This window comes from Diabrotica undecimpunctata, chromosome 4 (genome assembly GCF_040954645.1).
Source record: "Diabrotica undecimpunctata isolate CICGRU chromosome 4, icDiaUnde3, whole genome shotgun sequence".
Taxonomy (NCBI): domain Eukaryota; kingdom Metazoa; phylum Arthropoda; class Insecta; order Coleoptera; family Chrysomelidae; genus Diabrotica; species Diabrotica undecimpunctata.
This window is the reverse complement of record NC_092806.1, coordinates 145184328-145204937: the sequence shown is the minus strand read 5'-3', so window position 1 is coordinate 145204937 and position 20610 is coordinate 145184328. Positions and strand designations below refer to the sequence as shown.

The following is a 20610-nucleotide window of genomic DNA, read 5'->3' as shown; positions in this document are numbered from 1 at the left end:
GTTCTGGGTGTAAAAGAGACCGGTATATCTGTGACTTTTGCTCTGATAAATAGATTTATTGTGTGTTATTCTTAGATAACTAGATTTTTAATTCATTCAAGAAAAAATACCTTTTTGTTAGATGTATTTTTATGTCATTTTCATAAATAAATAGTTCTAATCCAAAAAACCCAAAATAATTGAATTTATTTTAAAACTTTACATTGTAAATGTTATCCCATATTAGGATACCCTATGCCTCTAATATGGAGTAGAAAACCATTTTTTTAAATACTGCCTATTTCCTTTTGTATTTTTTTCTGTGTCTTTTTACTAAATGCTTAAAAAGTGTCCAAGAAAACCTAAAATTTAATAGTGCCCATCCCATATTAGGCGACTTTCCTCTTAAGTATCTAACATAAATACTTATGTCGTCAATCAAGTGATGCAAAACTAAAAATACAGGTGAGGAAATGTGAAAGTTTCTATATAATTTGCATTTTCAAAGATAATTTAGTGAAAAGGAATTGGAATATTGGGAATATTTTCTAAATAAAATGAAAAGATTTATATGATACAAAACAGGTTTGAAAAAGTCATAGAAAAAGTTTTTAAAACTTATGAACTACCAAAATATTGCATGTGATTGTAATGCATTTTTTATATTCCAATTTGTAGAGTTTCCTTGAATTTTTTGCTACACTAAGCAAATATAAAACACCAAATATATTAGAATCCATTTTTCATTGGCAACAGCTGCTGATTCTTCAAAAGAGATGGAGCTACCGCTCACTACTAACAAAGAAAAAAAATTTGTTCGTTTAACAACTCATCTAATATTTTTGTCTGTCTATAGATATATCAAATATTTTTCTTATAATTTTCGGATTTTTTATAAAAAAAATACTTATCTAAAGAATATTTTGATTATTTTTACTTTAAAAATAAGTAAATTTGTCGATTTATTTACTTTTTGGAAAGTATTTTCAATGAAAAGAACATTTTTGGATATTTTCATCACGTTATACCAAACTTAAATAGTCCTATCTCCGCCAATGTTTATCCTGTACCTCCCTCATACGGTTAAGTCACTGATCTGACCCATCCTTTGACCTGTCTCGAACACTCTCACTAAACTGCATTCCTAAGAGAAGAACAACGGCCACAACGGCAGACGGCGAAGACATCATGAAGGTGTATTTTAGGAATCTTCGACTATAAAACAGGATTTATTTGTATTGGGAATATGCAGACACTTGTTCATTCATCATTTCTATATTGGAATTTATCAATTACAATTTAAATTTAATATTATATAGAATAGTTCATTGTATACCTATACTATTTATATATTATTTCTATATATACATAACATTTTAGCAACAAATTGCGTATTGTAGAAGTAGAAAGCACAAAATGTCATCATCATGTCGAATATTTGAGAAACATTTTGAGAAATAGGTATTATTTCGATTCATGTTAATTTCATCTAATTATTCGCACCACAAAATACACTACACAATATAACTTTAAAAAAGGAAGATAAAGAATCCGTAAAATAGTTTCGAAACACAATTCAGATTTCTGCCTTAATCTGAGCCTTCTAAAAATTGCAAGGCAAAGCAGACGTTGATAAAGATGTTAATAGAGACATGGGGAATCTAAAATTTGCATTCCACGACATGTCTCCTCAACTAAACAGAAATCATTAGCGAATTGGTTTCTTGTACTGATACAGAGTAGATCCGAATAAAATGAAAAAGACAGTCAAGATTTGATTTCACATACAAAGCGTCTATGTATCTGTTTATACGTATTTCACCTTAATAAGGCTCATCAGAACAGATATTCATAGGCGTTCTCAACGTGAAAAATAAATCTTTATAAAAATAAATCTAAATTAACATCTAAAGATGTTAATAGAAGATAAGGAAGAAGATAAAGAAATATACTCATATGGGGACATCCTACTCATTAGTAAAAATAAAAAAAACAATTAAGCCACTTGAGATATCTAACGAATTGCCTCAAGATCCATCATTTATGTAGCATGAAATAAATTAAATAATAACGTATCATAATACTCTTTTTTCTCTTATTTGTATTTAAACAAAATCTATAAAAACAAACTAAGCACTAAATAAAGGTTTGTAACTTGCTAAACGTCACATGTTTGTTGTTTTCTTTAAATCTAATACATTTCCACACTTCTTCATTGTCATTTTTTTTTGCTACCATTATTTTTACATATTGCTCTGAAGCTATTTAAATAGTATAATTTTACATTATTTTTACTTCCTACTTTAACGAAGTAACTCTTCCAGTCTTTCATTGACCATCTTCTTCTTCTCTTCTATTTCTATAATAGTTTATCTCATATTTTCAACATTTAATTTCCATTACACTTCTCATAATTGTTTTTTCTCAATTATAATCTCTTAGACCACGACTGATTTTATATCCAATTATATAATTGGACTTCACATTCATACTTTCTACTAACACACCTTCCCTTCAGGAATTATTAAGTGTCCCCCATTTTTATTAAATAATTTTTCATTCAATTTTACAATTTACATTATCTACTTATGGCATTGACTATAATTCATCCATCACTATCGCTACCACATTTTCTCTTATGTCCCTTTTAATTATTTACTGTCTTTTAGCATCAACAATCCTAAAAAACCCTCACTTTTTTCAATCAAATTTAAATAATCTTTATTTTACAAAAATTACAATTCAAAATTTCCCCTTACACATATACAACCTACCCTACAGTTGACCATTAAATTTCTATACAACTCTTTTTTTTACTTATTCATTAATATGTATTACCTTATTCACATACAATTAGTTATAATTAGACTGCAGGATATTATAATCCCTCCCAGTGGTCTATAAAATAAATATTTTCTCTTCTTTCACATTTAGTTATTCAATCAATTAACTCATTCTCAATTCACTTACTTCTTCTAATTATCACATTTGAATTTCTGTCCTTTTTTTTTAATCAGCTTCCAATTTTTCTGATCAATTTAATTTTATAGTCAATTCATAAAATATAAACAAATAGCTTTAAATAATAATAAACATAGGGGTCCTTGATCTGGTTTACTTTTTAAAAAATGTACAATCAATCTTGAGATTACTTGCTTTAGGTTCACTAAATATGTACTGATTAGTCCGAAAACGTTCTCAACGTGATCCTTTTGGATTTCAAAAAATTTTGTCGAGTCCTTTTGGACTCAACAAAAGTGTTTTACTTCGATGTTCGATTTTTTAACAATATGGTATAAAACCAACCCCTGGGGATTTTCCCTTTTTAATTTTAAAATGATCCTTATGGCCTCATGCACTTGGCAGGATAACTTGCTGATGTTGGCTGGATGGATTGTAGCTGAATAAGCAGCTTTCAGGTTGGTCGAGATGTCAGAATTGAGCCCATTGTAATTTTACAATAACATTTTGATAGCTCTCCTTACATTTTAATGGGTAATATGCGGTCCTTTTGGTATATATAAGTAATAGTCGTAAATAAGCCTTTTATGTATTTTAGAAAGATTGAAAAATAGTTGAATAGATTGAAAAGTAAAAATTATCTCTATCGTGCATACGTTTTACTTACAGCTTAGGGGACATGAAAGGAGCCTCCACGTACATTGCGATCATATGTGAAAGTAATCGGGCGTCCCCTGGAAACGAGTAATGTCGGCTAATCCTTTCACCACCGGTGCACCAACACAGATGCAATAGCAACCAAAACGGTTTCTGTCAAGGCCATTTTTGATGACTACTTCAATTAACATTGAAGAACTATCAGCAAATAAAGATCTATTGTCTATGTGCAAAGAACACGGTGTCGATGTCCTACTGATTCAAGAAACCCATCGAGGTACTGCAAGCCGCAGACCAAGGATTCGAGGTATGAGACTTGTACTGGAGAGACCACACGACCAGTATGGTAGCGCAGTCTTCGTCAGACCAGATACCGACATAGTTTCCACATCGTTAACACATCGAAATCCTTACAGTGGAACTAAAGTCTTGTACGGTAACGTCCATCTACAAACCGCCAAACGCTGACTTTGTTTTTGAGGAACCGGATAACTTTCAATCACAGTAAATAAAATTCATACTGGGTGACTTCAACTGTCACAGTATCGCGTGGGGTATAACGAAACAGACTCCAATGCTCCAATGGCTGAAAACATGAACCTTAAACTTATTCATGATCCAAAACAGCCCGCGTCTTTCAACAGCGGAAGATGGGGCAGAGGTTACAACCCAGACAATATGTTTGTCAGCGACAGGATTGGAGACCAGGTGACAAAAATTGTTGGAAGCGCCCTTCCAAAAACACAGCACAGACCGATAACTTGCCTTTTGAACGCGGCAATCAGATACGAAATTGGTCATTTAAATAGAAGGTTCGATTTCACTAAAGCAAAATGGGAAAAATTCGCTGAAGCATTAGATCAAGAAATTTCCCAGATAGAACCATGCTCCGATTCATACGATAAATTTGTACAAATCGTAAAAGAAATATCACGAAAATATATTCCTAGAGGTTGCCGAACTGAATACATATTCTTCTTGCTATGCCGTCCCCATTAACGGAGGTTGGCGACACCATTTTTAAAAGCTTCTCTGTCTTTTGCAACGTGGAATAATTCGTCTACAGTCATGTTTGTCCAGTCTCTAATATTTCGCAGCCATGACTTCCTCTTTCTACCTATTCCCTTTTTGCCATCGACTCTACCCTGCATGATGACCTGCAGAAGACTATATTTATACATAACTGAATACATAGCAGCGCTAAATGAAGAATCTAAACCACTACTTAAAAGATACGAGCAGCTATATGAAGATGATCCCTTTTCGGAAGCAACAATACAGGCCGGGGAGGAAGTGCTACATGCGATATCCGCCAACAGAACGGACAGGCGGTGCAAGCTGGTCACGAGTCTAGACATGAAACAAAACAGTAGACGCGCTTGGAAATTAATTCGGAATCTTGGCAACAATCCCGCTGCCCCGGCACCCAATCTGACAAAAGTCACACCCGATCAGATAGCCCATCGTCTCCTGACGAATGGTAAGACGACATCAAGGAAGAACAAAGTGAGAGTACAACGAAATATCGACGAAGAAGATGATCTCCTAGGTACCTCCTTTTGTCTGGAGGAGATGAGAGGTGCGATCCACTAAATGAAAGATAATAAAGCGGCTGGCCTAGATGATATATGAACAGAAGAAATAAAGCACTTTGGACCAAAAACCCTAGAGTGGCTCGCTCTTGCTTCCATATAATCCAAATCCCCAACATCTGGAGGAAAGCTAGAGTGGTGGCCCTCTTAAAACCGGGAAAGGATCCGGCGGATACAAAGAGTTTTAGATCTGTCTCTCTTTTGTGTCACCTTTTCAAGGCGTTCGAAAGAATGATACTGAACCGGATCGCTGAATCTGTGGACACTAAAATAGGGTTTGAACGGAAAGAAATAACAGGAGTAGCGTTCATAGACCTGACTGCCGCCTATGACACAGTTTTAACCATCAACGGCTGCTGGTAAAACTACGAAATTACAAAGGATTTCCGACTAACAAGGTTAATAAAATGTCTTCTCCAGAATAGCCCCTTCTACGTAACGCTCCAGTCCAAGAACAGTCATTTACACCAACGACCAACCCAAAAACCAACAAACAAGACAGTTTATTTATGCAGATGATACAGCTGTCGCAGCCCAGGGAAGTACCTTCAATGAAGTCGAAGTAAAACTGACAGATGCCCTAGAAGATTTAACACTATACTATGACGAAATCCATCTGAAACCCAATCCTACAAAAACCCAGGTGTGTGCTTTCCACCTTAGAAACAAGCATGCCCGAGGGACACTGGAGGTGGAATGGCGTAGTCAGTTGCTGGAACACAATGAAATGCCAAAATACCTTGGCGTACGTCTGGATAGAACTCTGTCTTATCGATATCACTGTCAAGAAAAAAGTAAGCGCCAGAAATAATATCATCCTCAAACTAACAAATATAAAATGGGGAGCACAACCACACACTCTTCGTACTTCTGCTTTAGCATTATGTTTTTCTGTCGCCGAGTTTGGAGCACCAGTGTGGGAAAACTCTGCTCACGCTAAAAACGTCGATGGTGCGTTAAATGAAACGGTTCGTATATCTGGTTTCCTAAAACCGACACCTATCGAAGAGGTCTACCCTATAGTTGGAATCGCTCCACCTGCAATCAGAAGACAGGTCACGTGAGATATAGAACGAAAGAAGCAGGAGACGGATCGAAGACACACCTTGTATAACCACCAAGTTCAGCCAAGTAGACTAAGATCTCGGAAAAGCTTTCTGAAAAAATCACGATATCTTCCCGAAGAGCCAAAGACGCGCCAAATACACCTATGGCAAGCGTCAGCTGCAACACATTTTGCCCTCTCAGAGGAAATGGCCGCTGGACACAATTTGCCGTATCCCAGATGGAAAGCGCTAAACAGACTAAGAACTATCGTTTCACGTTGCGCTAGTAACCTGAAGAAATGGGGATACCAGGAGGACGATACCTTCAGAATAGTCACCATCTATCATGCACGGAGAAGAGAGAGACCTGCACAGAAGACCTATTTTTAACGAATTACAGGGCCATCTAGGTGGCCAACCATTAGAAATACAACATTTAAATCTGTTAATGTTCCGGACACGGAAAGGAAGTACTTACAGCTTGGCTTATAAATCATCGAAATCCTGAAAATCCATAGAGTCTTGACCCGTTGGCACCGAGCCTTACTATTACAGGTTCAATAACATTTACATGATCCCATTAAACTTCTAAATTTTCTCGTCTACTTTTAAGAAATGGCCAACAGCGTTTTTCAAATTTGTGGGATGTGTGTAATCTTATACTGGTTTGTAATAGGCTCTGAACATCGCTAATTTTAAATGTTACGTTCTCTCGAGCAACATATCCCATTATTTTAGCCCAAATTAATTCAACTCCCAATGGTAAGGTGGAAGAAGTCTAAAAACCATGAGGTATAGCCATTGAATCAACAGCATATTGACGATATCTACCACGATGCTGCTAGATTATTGTCATTAGTTCACATTTCTCTTGTAGCGAGCTCTGCATGATGGATTTTCTATCAATCATCGTTATAATGCGTTCAACACGGCAGATGTGGTAAGATGCATTATCCAAAACAATGACAGAGTTATTATCTACACGCTGGAGAATGTTGTCGAACCACTTCTCAAAACATTTGGAGTTCATATCTTCATGATAGTCCCCGGTTTTCTTCGATATAAAAACAAAGGCAGCATTTGACAGAAAACCAGTATCGATGCCAATATGCGGGACAATCCTGTCGACAAACCTTCAATAAAGGCTTACCGTGCATTTGTTACTGTTGTATCTTGACAAACTTTGGCGACGGAGTACGAAGGGGCAGAATGACAAGAACTGGAGTAATAAAGACGGCGAGAAAGGGTTCCAAAACTATAGAGAACAACTTGAACAAAAATTGAACTCTGAAAGAGAATACAATGATATAGAACAGCTATGGGAAACGACTGCCGAAATAATAACCAAGACAGCGGACAAGATCTTTGGAAGGAGTAGGCAGAAGAGGGCAAAAACATGGTATGACGAGGAATGTCGGAAACAGCTGGAAAAAAGACAAACAGTAAGGAAGACTTGGATACAACTGCAAACAGACCAAAGTAAAAAGGAATATGACGACTGCCGAAAAGAAACAAAAAGAATAATACGCACAAAGAAAAGAAACTATGAACAACAAAAATATGAAGCTGTGGAGACCGACCCAAACCAGGCTCCAGAGAATTCTATAAAGCAATTTCCTCTGAGAAAATAGGACATAGAACCAATTCGATCCACACCCTGAGAGACAATCAAGGCAGTATGATAATCGACGGTAAAGAAGTAACTGAAGAATGGAAAGAGTATTTTAGGGACCTTCTAAATATCATACAGGAAGAACAGCACAAAGAAGAGATCTATATCACAGCGGACATGCCCGTCAAAAATCCCTCCATTGAAGAAACCCAAAAGCCTTAAATAAGCTGAAAAATCACAAAGTACGGGTACGGACGATATACCAGCAGAACTTCTGAAATATGGGGGAGGCGCACTACATCGCCAAATCCACCAACAAATAACGCACATATGGTTAGAAGAAAGGATACCAGCACGATGGAAGGAAAACATAATAGTGGCCATCCACAAAAAAGGGGACAAAACAAAATGCGCGAATAAATAGAGGAATTTCACTCCTAAACACGGCATATAAAACCCTCTCAAACATCATTCTTAGTAGACTAATCCCTTATGCTGAAAATGTCCTAGGCGAATATCAAGCCGGTTTTAGGGCAAACAGATCAACAATAGATCAACTATTCAGGCTGAGACAATTTCTAGAAAAGGGTTGGGAGTATAACAGACCCATACACAATCTTTTCATAGACTTTCGACAGGCATATGATAGCGTAGAAAGAAGCCAAGTATGGAATGCCATGGCGGAGTTCTCAATACCAAAGAAACTCATTCGGATGACCAAAGTCTGTATGGAGGGTGGAATATCTAAAGTACGTGTAAATAATAAACTGTCTGGCAGCTTTGAAATAAACAGTGGACTCAAACAGGGTGATGCGTTATCTCCACTACTTTTTAACCTTGTATTAGAGAAAGCCATGAGGTCGGCCGAAATAAAAACAGAATTGCTATCGGTTCAAGGTCCCATGCAAGTATTACTCGCGTATGCAGATGACATAGATCTCGTTGGAGACTCCATCCTGTCCACGAAAGACATCTTTAACAAGGTGGAAGGAGCAACAAGTGAAGTAGGGCTGAAGATTAATGAAGAGAAGACGAAATATATGTGTATAAATAGAACGAGACGAAGAGACAAAATAAGACAAAATGTGACGATCAACACCTTCAATTTTGAAAGAGTACAACGTTTTAAGTATCTGGGAGCCGTAATCACAGCTGACAACGATGTTACTAAAGAAATAAAAGACAGAATCCAATCTGAAAACCGCTGTCTATTCGCACTGGATAAGCTCATAAAATCAAAAAGTTCAAAGATCAAAATCTATAAATCCATCGTCAGACATGTAATAACATACGGATGCAAAACGTGGACCATGACCAAAGCAAACGAAGAAAAGCTTAGACGCTTTGAACGAAAAATACTTAGAAAAATTTTCGGACCTCGCCAAGACATCAGCACAAACCAGTATAAGATCAGAACCAATATCGAATTAAAAGCACTCTACAATAACGCCGATATTGTCAAAGAAATTAAATCACAGCGACTAAGATGGGCAGGCCACATGTACAGACTGTATAACGATAGACTGGTAAAACTGGTATGGGAAGAGATTCCTACATGCAAAAGACCACTCGGACGTCCCAGAATGCGATGGAGAGATAACATCCAAGCAGATCTCCGGAAAATGAACATTCCATTTGACCCTCGGTTGATGGAAGACCGAACAAATTGGAAAAAAGTTGTACAGTCAGCCAAGACCCACCCAGGGTTGTAGCGCTACGTGATGATGATGAGAAAGGGTTCCCCAACAGGAAGGCATATAATCAGTGGGAAATAACGAAAACGATGGAACGACAACTTACTGGAGGAATATTGAAAAAGCAGCCAGTTATGTCTACATAAAAAGAAGAAGACGATAAAATAAAATCACACATTTCATTAAAACATTTAATTTAAAAATAATATGTACAATTTGCTTTATTAACATATAACCCTAAATCAGATAAATTTTACACAAACACAAATTTAAATTTAGGAACGTTACATAAAATATTAAAATATTGCATATTTTTAACATAAGACAAAATGCATTACACTTAACATTAAAGAAGTAGAAAAATATGGCTCAATGTAAAAAAGTACGTAGAAAAGTCTACTGATACACAAAGTGGTAAGTATCGCAGAAATGGGAAAAGTGATAATATACAAATATTGTATATCTACCACTTTGTAAGTAGTTTAAAGTAGCGGCAGTTAGGTATGAATGTGGTGGAATGTTGAAAATGACTTTTTTTGCTTTAAAATATTTACAATACATTTCTTCACCCCAATCTCCTTCCATCTTCTACCACCGGAATAATGTTCTTTTTATTAAATTCAATTAGGCGCAGTAAAGAAAAATAGTGTCACAATTATTTGCAATTTAATTCATAACACGACAGTTTTCTTCGTGTAATCAAATAAATTACACTCAAATGCCAGAACCGCCTTCAAAATCCTGACACCATAATTTTAAATTGCCTATTTGAACATGTACAATAAAACGGCATGTATTCGGTAGAAACGAGGCTGTTGGCTTTAATTCAAGAGATAAAATTGTCTTATTTTGTTTCCACTGATTTAAAAATTGTATTTATAAAAGTTCTTCCAATCTGTAATTCGAAACGTCAAGTAAACTGTTTAAAACTTAATACAATTTTTAATTCACGCCAATTTCCTCTTTCGAGAAATATTAACTGAAATCCTTGCAACGTTTGTCAATGCTTGGAAACGTTTGTCAATAATTGGAAGTTCTATTTGTTTTAGATCAAGAAAATAAAAATATGAAACAATAAAAATTGATATTGACATTGACAATGACATTACCAGTGAAAAAAAATATTTATCAAGATCTGAATATATCATCTGAACATAATCGTTATTGTAGAAATCCGAATGTCCTATGTCCGTACTTCTCGATCAACGATATGAAATAATTCGAAGTCGAATGTTGTGGAGTAAATGATTTATTGGTAGCTCAAAAATAAGTACTCAACGTAACTTCAAAATGACAATACAAATTGTCTGAGTTAAATATTCTGATAGATCCCGAACTCCAAAGAGTTCAACCACAATTTATAAGCTCACAATATAAAACAACAATTCATAAAAAAATACATCAAATAAATTCGTAAAGTTCCGTTTTATTTACTATTTAGTTTGTTTACTATTAATATTGGCTATGAGTAAGTGTGTTTGGTTATATAGTAATTTCCAGCCACTTCTAGTCTGTCAAAAAGTAACTAACTTCGCAAAAAAATAATTACTAAATTCACTAGATAGTTCGGACTGCGAATAGCGAACCGACTATAACTGTAAATACAGTTGGTATATATAAATCCAGATGTAGGTCCTCTGTATCATAGGAAGTGACGTCACATGATACCAACACAAAATATTTAAGTCGTAGGTCTGTTCCTTCTTAGAACCTCTTAATCAAGTACACTGGAATTATAACCACTAGCCATATTTTATTATATACGCGTAGAAATAATATTTGAAGATTTCTATTAATGTAAACTTAAAGAAATACACCATAACTTGTTTCATTTAATTTGTATAAGTGGATTATAAAGCGTGTTTACGAAGCACACTTGTCCGGAAAACACTTTAAATGCGACCGAACGAAGTTGACATTTTGGCATAAATTATGTCACATAAGAAATTAAATAATCGTTGTAAAGAGATGTAAGCTTCTTTGATTCATTATTTTGAATATGAACGTGATAATAACGGCCCCATTCTACCGTTGACTGCTTTTAGGGAAGTATGTAATATATTTTTTATATATTTATGTAGATGTTGGGCCTGCGTAGCGCAAGCGGTAGGGTGCTTGCCTCGCATGCCGGTGGTCCGGAGTTCAAATCCCACCGCCGGCAAGAATAACTAGACATTTTTAAAAATGTCTATAGGCCCCAGGTCGACTCAGCCTGAAATAAAATGAGTACCTTGGGTAAAACCAGGGGTAATAATAGGCGGTTGAAGCGTAGCACTGGCCATGTTACCTTCCTTGTATACCGTAGGCCCTAGATATAGCAGATTACCCTGCTATACTCCCAAAGCCGCGAGCGGTATAAAAACGGGAGACTAGTATTATTATGTAGATGCTTAAAATATAGATTCTTGTTTTAGCGCATAGCTACAGCCTTAAATTTACATATTTCAGTTGTGAGTTATATCTCTCAGGAAGTAAAAACTAATACAGATCTAACATCAACACGCAAAACGTACAAGGCCTAAGAAAGTTACCAATATCTAAGAAATAATATTCTTAGGATCAAAAACATAGATAGTAGAGATCTACAAATTATATCCAATCTGTATCAAAATCAGAAAGCAAGAATAAGAGTCGAAGGAGAACTGACAGAGGAAATAAGTATACTTAGAGGAGTTCGACAAGGGTGCATACTTTCACCACTCTTATTCAACGTCTACAGTGAAGTGATATTTCAAGAAGCTTTACTGGATATTGTGGAAGGTATTTTGGTCAACGGAAATAGCATTAATAATATTACATATGCGGACGATACGGTCATATTTGCAAGGGACATGAAAGATTTACAGTACATAATACAACATGTATACAATGCATGTGAAAGGTACGGACTGCAAATGAATCTTAAGAAAACGAAATCAATGATATTCTCAAAAAAACCACAAAATGTAGATAACCTGATCATCACTAATACAACGATCGAAAGAGTAACAACGTATAAATATTTAGGAACGTGGCTAACCGAAGATGGAGATCAAACAAAAGAAATTAGATCTAGAATAGAAATGGCAAGAAACACGTTCATAAAATTGAAGAACTTCTAGAATTCCGGTCTTTTCGTCGATTCGACCGTCCCCCGGTCAGCTGTTTCGAGATAATTCGTTCCCATTATATAAGCCAGCAGGAGTGAGCTCTGAAATTAGTATTGGCGATTATACGCATCACTGCGAATTCTTCTAACGGATAATTATTAATGTAATTAGTAATTGTGATATTTGTAATTAAGTGAGTTTTGAATTTAATCAAAGTTAGTTAAAATTTCGTCGTACTTCACTCATTAACCAACAGAGTAACATAACAATATTAATCTTGAAAAAAAGTTCAATATGTAATTTTTACTGGATGGTATTAAACTTATGGGTATTTCAATATTCTGATTCTGATTTGGCACATTTCAAAAATAATATTGTAGCGAAAGCCGACCCATTAACTATTGTGGGTATCTTATTTCCAAAATTTTCACAACAATGTATCACAGGATTTATCTCACCGGCAAGAGCTGTGCGAAACGAGAAGCTTGGATCATTTGGCAAAAATATCTGGATGTTGTGTGTGTGGCCTATACATTAGAGTGCTTTTAATTTAAAAGCCGTCCGTATTTTAGACTTAAGAAATTGTATAAACAAATGAAACTTGTAAATAAACAGTATAAATAAAACGGACTTCATGTTTGATTTAAAGTTATCAACATTTTAAAATTAAATTAATTAAATAAATTATGGGAGTATTACTATATGTGGTGAAGTCTTTCTTTTATAAATATTTACTTACTACAAAATAAAAAATCACTTTTAAATCAACATTCCACTACATTTTTACATATTTAGCTAAAAATAAATCAATTTCACCTTCGAAACTCCGTAAAAAGTTTCGTTTAAAATTCGTCGTGTCTGGTCAGAGCCTCGCCGAAATCTAATGCCTGAGATCCAACGAAAAGATCATATTTGTTCAAAACTTCTTCTTTGGTTAGTTGCTCGTCAGCGTCAGAGTCTCCCTCGTAGATCAAATGTCTCGCTTCAGCTTCTGCGTGGTCGAAATCTTGGGGTAATATCCAGTTTTTGATCTCTTCTTCGTCCATGTAACCGTCTCCGTCTTTGTCGCGGTAGGTGTTGAACTGTTCGCGTTCGCTTTTTACCCAATCAGGTTCTTCTTCGTTCTCGTCGCTTCTGTAATTTAATAATACAAATATAAGTATGGAATTATGGATAAAATCAATATTTGGACCTAACCAAAAACTTAAAACATTTTATAACCAGTTACAGTGTAATGAAACTTATTCGTATTCTCGCTGCGATACAAGCGGTGCTGCTATATTTTAATATGATTCGTTCTAGTTAATGTACTGGTACATTGTCGCCTAGTCATCGAAATAAAGTTTGTATGGCTCTTATGTAGTTTTTTATAGTTTCCTCTGATCCTTGTCTTTGGTTTCTAATTTGTTTTTCTAGTGTTTCTGCTATTGTTCTGGTTATTAGTAAAAGCTTTTGAAGGCATTGATAAAATTAAACCATGTAAAACATGTTTGCTTATTATTTCAGTATCACAGCAGTGATTCCAGTAATGCTTTTAGTATTACTGGACTACTTTCAGTATTTCAGCAATGTATACCTATATTTTATTACAGTTGATAAATATATAATTTATGTAACTTAAAACAAGTAGTAGCCCTTTAAATTGAAGGTTCTCGCGCACTCTGTCATGGGTGAGTGGTGGGGGAAGAAGCTTGGAGCCCCCCAAATTTTGAGATCGGAGCGCGCTGAAAAATTTGCAATATCTCCGGTTGTAGAAAGCGTAGAACCCTCATTCTTTTTTTAAACTGGGGCAACTCGACGAAACATTCACGTTTCAGATAAAAATCTTCATTTTCAGACTTTGACCTTATGTCCCCTCTGTGATTTAAAACGATCAGGTACCTGCAATATTTTTTCACTATTTCTTTTTTTAGACTGGGGTATTATGACACATGAAAATTTAGAAAACTGAATTGAAGACACAATTTTTTATATAGGCAATTGAAATCCAGGAGGAAACTATATAAAAGAGTCACTAATCTACAATCATATTTTATTCTTACATAATGAAAATAAATTTAAGTGATGATTAGCAAGAACGCAACAATGAAGGGATCATAGGAAGTAAGAGTGGATCAAAAAAAGTTACAAAGTTACAAAAAGTTCATCTTTCAGTAGATCTCAAGACCAGAAATCTTAATTATTAATGACCAAACGGTAAACTGATAGTAGTTCAAAACAAATAACGTAAATAAAAATACTTTATACACGAAAGCCTTACCTGTACATGTCTCCAATATATTCTTCCACTGAAATTTTACCATCTTTATCTTTGTCAATATCTTCCATGGTTTCCTGAACAACCAGATCACGCATATAGTCATTTTCTTCAGGATGTAAGAAAGCAGCGAATTCTTCTTTGTTTAATTCACCATCCTGATCTTTATCTGCAGTCTTCCAACGCCTCTTGTCTCTGGCCATCATCTTCTTGTATGAGAAGCCTATATAATTTTTTGATGCATTAATTATATTTATTAAAAATGGTAATATAAATAATAAAATTTTGTCAAAAAAATTGGAACTAATTTTAAGAATTCTACTGAACTCTAAAAACATGAACTTGGAAAATAATAATAGGATGCTGTTGGAAGGAAAAGATGATCACCTTCAAGTCAGAGTTAGCAGATCAACCACATAAACAGTATTCAAAATTATTACACTTTTGCAGGTTTTTATTGTTGTATTAACAAGAGGATCATTAAACTGTCCATCTAGACTTGTAAGCGAATCATTCATTAGTTTCTTCATTATAGTTTGTGCATTTACATCTCGATATATTTCTATTTCAATGTGAGGTTAGGAAATTTTCTAAAGATTCTGCTGGAGTTTTGTTCACTGACGACAGACTTGATTTGGATTTAAGAGAGGGTATTTTTTGCGTTTTTTTATTTTTTTATTCAATAGTATAATTCTTCAAGAGCATCCAGTTAAAATTTCAGAGTGATCGGAGCAAAATTAATTGAGTTATAGGCATTTAGGAGTGAGTGGGTTGAGGGAGTGGTGGGGTGGGTGAGCTAAATGAGGGTGAGTGAGTTAGTGAGTGAATGATTTGAGTAAGTGAGGTGAGTAAGTGAAGTGAGTGAGTGAGGTGACTGAGAGAGGAGAGTGAGTACTCACATAGAAATTGAAATAAGTACAGTGTCAAGTTCTCATAATTATGCACCCGCCGCAGACAACAATCGAATTAATAGTGGGGATAAAATGGCTGCAGATGCAATAAAAAAGTAGAGTGCGTCGAAGGCAGGAGCACAAAGATGCTCTAGATATTTTAGCAGGAAGCACGATACCGTGTGCACACTTCTTTTATAGATAAATTACTAGGCCGCAACGTCGACATATTGTCCATTTTATTGCTATATATAAATTTTACAATATAAAATTTTCAAAACAAAAAATTTTCAAAAATTCAAAAAATTCTTCGTTTTTTTATTTCTAAGATTTAAAAAAAAATAATAAAATGAACAACATCTCGACGTTGTGACCTAGGGAAGCTCATAAGCTAACTAAATATTTTTGGTTTTTTGTCAAAAGATAATCAGTTATATGTTATTATGAACACCGCAAAGTAACTTTTTTTTTATCTTGGAAAATTAGCTGTCATTTTCTTAATTTTTAATATTTTTGTACTAAAATTTCAGATAATACTCTTGAAATGCTATACTATAATGTGTTAATGTTATAAATAAATTTATATTAAACAATTAAAAAACAATCTTAAAAATGTTTAAAATATTGAAAATAAACCCTACCCCCTCCCTTAATGGGAAAATCAACCAGTGCATATAACCAGAAAAGTCTTGAAAAAGTTTCCACACCACCAGCACCATCCAATTATATACTAAATAGGCACTTACATCCCAATAAACTGATCTATATTCAAACCAAGGTGGAAGTTTCAAAAGGCAAGCTGGACAAAATTCTCCCTTGAATTAGACAGAGTTGTATGATTGATCCCGGCAACGTTTGGAAATTATGATCGATTTGCAACTGCAAAAAAGTTCATGCCTAGAGGGTATCGTAAATAATACATCACAGGACGCAATACTGAATCTGAAGAACTATAACTACATAAAGAAAGACCCAATAAACCACAAGACAGTTGAAAACTACTTCATAGCTGCTGTTATAAATGTTTAGAAAGATTTCTACAACAGAATATGTCTGCAGCTGACCGATCGGCACATGAAAAAGGTGTAAATCAAGATGTGCTTGACACGGCCCCTAAAATTGAGTGTCTTCACCACAGCAAATGCCACTGGAGTGCCCCATTTCACAGGGCATCCAACATACAACTAATAAGTCTCCCCCAGTCATGCAACTAGAGCAGTGCGATTTGATAGCTTGGTGGTAAGAAAGCACTGTTTTCGATTGGATGTGACCTCTTTGACCTTCTGACATGAGAACTGCTTTCTGGGCAATCTCATGTCACTAGAAGCTGGGATTTTCTAAATGTCTGTGTATGTATGTGTCCATGTTTCCTACTACATTTACTTATATCTATTTATTATGTAAATTCTTAATGTTTTATATTTTAACCTTTCATTATAAAAAGTTGTATTTTGTAAAAAGATTTATCAGGTAATAAATAATAAACTAAAATGTATGAAGATATAATAAAATATGTCTAGTAAACCATTTTATGGTTTACTAGTAGATAATTCAGAGAGAAACTATCAAAAACAATAATTTATTTCAAAAATTCTGATGGAAATTACCTGTACTATCGTTTTCTATTTCTGCTGGATCCATATTTTCTAGAAAACCATAGACCAATGTTTGATACCTCTCCCATGGTAGCGTTGGCTTATCATCAGGGTTTTGTTGTTTCCACTGCCTGTCAACATCCTCAGTAATGTATCGTTTCTGAGTAAATCTGATCCAATCCTTGAGTTCTTCTCTGTTGATAAATCCATCATTGTTGACATCAATTTTGTCTGCTATTATTCTAAAATAGATTTATGTTTTGTTTTGAAAAACTCTGTATATTTTTATCATAAATCTAATAGTACATCTAATACAAAATTGAATACACATGAAGTGGTTAATGAACTCATTCTTTTTTAATAATATTTTCCAAAATAGATCAAAAGCATAACTAAAGGTAAAGTAATACAACCAATTTTGTTGTTTCCTTGTACATACAAGAATTTAACTAACTGTAATGGTCATTTTACTATTAAAAACAATAAAATTATAGCAGAAAATGAATGTGGGCTCAAAATTGTCAATTGACCCATATAATACATTATTGTTGATCTTTATAAAGAATGGCACTAGAGTTCGAAACCCTAGTGCCATTCTAGGCACCCAAAATCAAAAGCAGCTGTGAGCGAATTTGCATTGATCTTTTTAAAAACTACAGCAGAACATCATTAGGCTGTCTATTTTAAATAGATGATTTTTTATTTTCATCTACATATCCTAAAAAGCTGATATGATCTGCGTTGTAGGCAAATTTTGTGTAGGAATTATATCAAGCAAGAACATTGTCTGTATTATGAATAACTCCCTAGTCTATGGCGTTAAAAAGGTAGGTAGTAAATATTCAAATATCAGCAGAATAAAATGCAAATGTTTGCAAAAAGAAGAACAAACTGATACTGAGGTTAGAATTAACACATTTCTAACCAACAAAATAGTAGATTAAAAATTATGGAGAAACTGATGCTGATTTATCCTAATAAATAGACTGAAAATGAATTCCACTGGTATTAAAGCCAGTCTTTAAGATTCACTACCTGCTGCTTGGGTCATGATTGATTTCTTGCAATGGGAATGACTTAAGTAACTGGGGACTAAATGTTGGTATAATATAATAAAAGATAAAAATGGCATTAAACTATTTAAATGAGTATATCCTATTACAATAATTAAGTAATGCAAGATAAATGTAGATATAATAATCACCCAATACAAAACGTAACTGAGTATCCTGTTCCTAGAATTAAAACACTGAAAAAATAGAATTGATTTATGAAGATTTATAAATAAAACTGATAGAAGAGTAGACTCATGATAGAAATTATAAGTATATAAAAGATAAAGATACAAAAGGTAGAACCATAATCAAAGAAGATAATGCAGTAAAATCCATAAAATAACATACAACTTCTAATAAAAATTAGGTACTTTTAGTTGATAAAAATAAAGATGGTACGATGGTACTATCAATTGAAACATAAAGCTGTTCTTTTATGTTTTCTTGCTTGTTTGTGTTACACAGTATCAAATATAGGTCACTATCAAAATTTATGATTAGCTATATAATGTTCACAATTTCTAAATGTAAAAATAAAATCATTTTAAGATATGATGACCTCATAAAAATTTAAAATACGATATACTCGTTACCCTCCAAAAATAGAATACAATTAACAAAAAACAATTAAAAATACATCTAATAAATATTGATAAGGTAATATTTTCAAGGTGAAATTTTATCTTAGATAACCGGTAAAATGCCGGTACTTACATAAATACAGGTGTGGTGTAATACATACCCCAGTCTCCTTTTGCTTTCTTCGGGGGGCAGTTGATCGAAAGTTTTTGCTTCTTCTGCTCCAAGGAAAGCTTCGTGGTCATATTCAGGGTTGTGGTGTTCATTTTCGAAATGTTCTTTATCACTTAATTCCTTATTATGTACTCTCTTTTCTGAATGAACTTCCTCCTTTGGCACTGCTAATACTGCTGAAATTAAGCAGAAAACTACAAAATAAAGTTTGTGGTCCATTTTGTAGTGATTTCCTGCTGCCACTGAAGACGTATTTCTGGATTTTAAATTAAAATTACTGTAGATTAAGTTGAATGGCGTGGCTTAAATTTATTGGCTGCTGCGATCAAGTTACATTTGCTTCCACATCATCAAAAACATAAACTCCCACTGTTAATTGTTCTAGAAGATGCCGATATGTTTATAAATGTCAACAGTGACGAAGTCTGTTTCTGCAACACACTAAGTTAACATATGTCAAAGCAATTATTTCTTTCCTTCCAATGCAATTCAGATTTACTTGTCTCTCTCAAACATAAAGCAGAGATTCTTCGAGAATTTGGAATGTGTAAAGATAACCTAAAATACATTTTGAACTGGTTAATAGGGCAAAGGTCAACTTATAACGAATGCAAAAATAAAATAAAACTAAAACGTTGTATTCTTGACTTAAAGTTGTATATCAGTTTAAATCGATTAGTTATATGAAAATAAAATTAAAATGAAATGTTTTTAAAGGTCGCAACATAAGTTGCATATCTATTAGTATTCGGTAGGCATAATGCCATGAATGCCACATCGAGCACTTTTTTGGTCTCCTTTTCATAACGATTAGATTCCCTCTTTTGTCTTTTTGCTCGATGGAATGCCATCGAGCAAAAAGACAACGACTGTCTTTTTGCTCGATGCATAATGCACAGACCACTACGCATAATGTATCATAATTCCTTTTGCTTTCTGATGTTCTACTTTGAAAATAATACTTTTTAATGTGCCTAAATATTAAAACCTTAATAAAATATATGCAATAACCTAACTTAATTAAAGGCATAGTGGTCCCCAAATGATTTGTTTAAGACTATGACTTAAAACACTTTAGATATAAAATACTTTAGATATCGCAACATAAGTTGCATATCTACTAGTTGACCTATCATTTTGTAATGTGTCCAAATCAGAGATATGTAAGAGAGACTCTCTCTTACATATCTCTGGTCCAAATATTTAAAGCGCATAATATGAACGTCTATATTCTTTGCTTGTACCTACATTTCTTACACAAATATAAAATAACTAAATGAAACCGCTAAGAGCTATTTTCTTGTGGTATCTTAATGAAATTTACTATTTTTATTGGGAATAAGCCACAATTTTATTAATGATTTTAAAATCGTTTCCAAAATACAAAATATTAATTAATTAAACAAATTTTGCTATTTGCTACTTGCTAA

General features: G+C 34.1%; 1 protein-coding gene across 1 annotated transcript; it reads right to left on the bottom strand.

The window, feature by feature from the left end:
- Nucleotides 1-9718: 9718 nt before the first annotated feature.
- On the bottom strand, nucleotides 9719-19612 carry scf (Calumenin B scf). Its single transcript, XM_072530451.1, has 4 exons — nucleotides 19170-19612; nucleotides 17385-17614; nucleotides 14891-15110; nucleotides 9719-13764 (listed from the first exon to the last, which is right to left on the bottom strand). Exons 1-4 carry the CDS (start codon nucleotides 19397-19399, stop codon nucleotides 13473-13475), a joined length of 972 nt encoding a protein of 323 aa, XP_072386552.1. The 5' UTR covers nucleotides 19400-19612; the 3' UTR covers nucleotides 9719-13472.
- Between the last annotated feature and the right edge of the window lie 998 nt (nucleotides 19613-20610).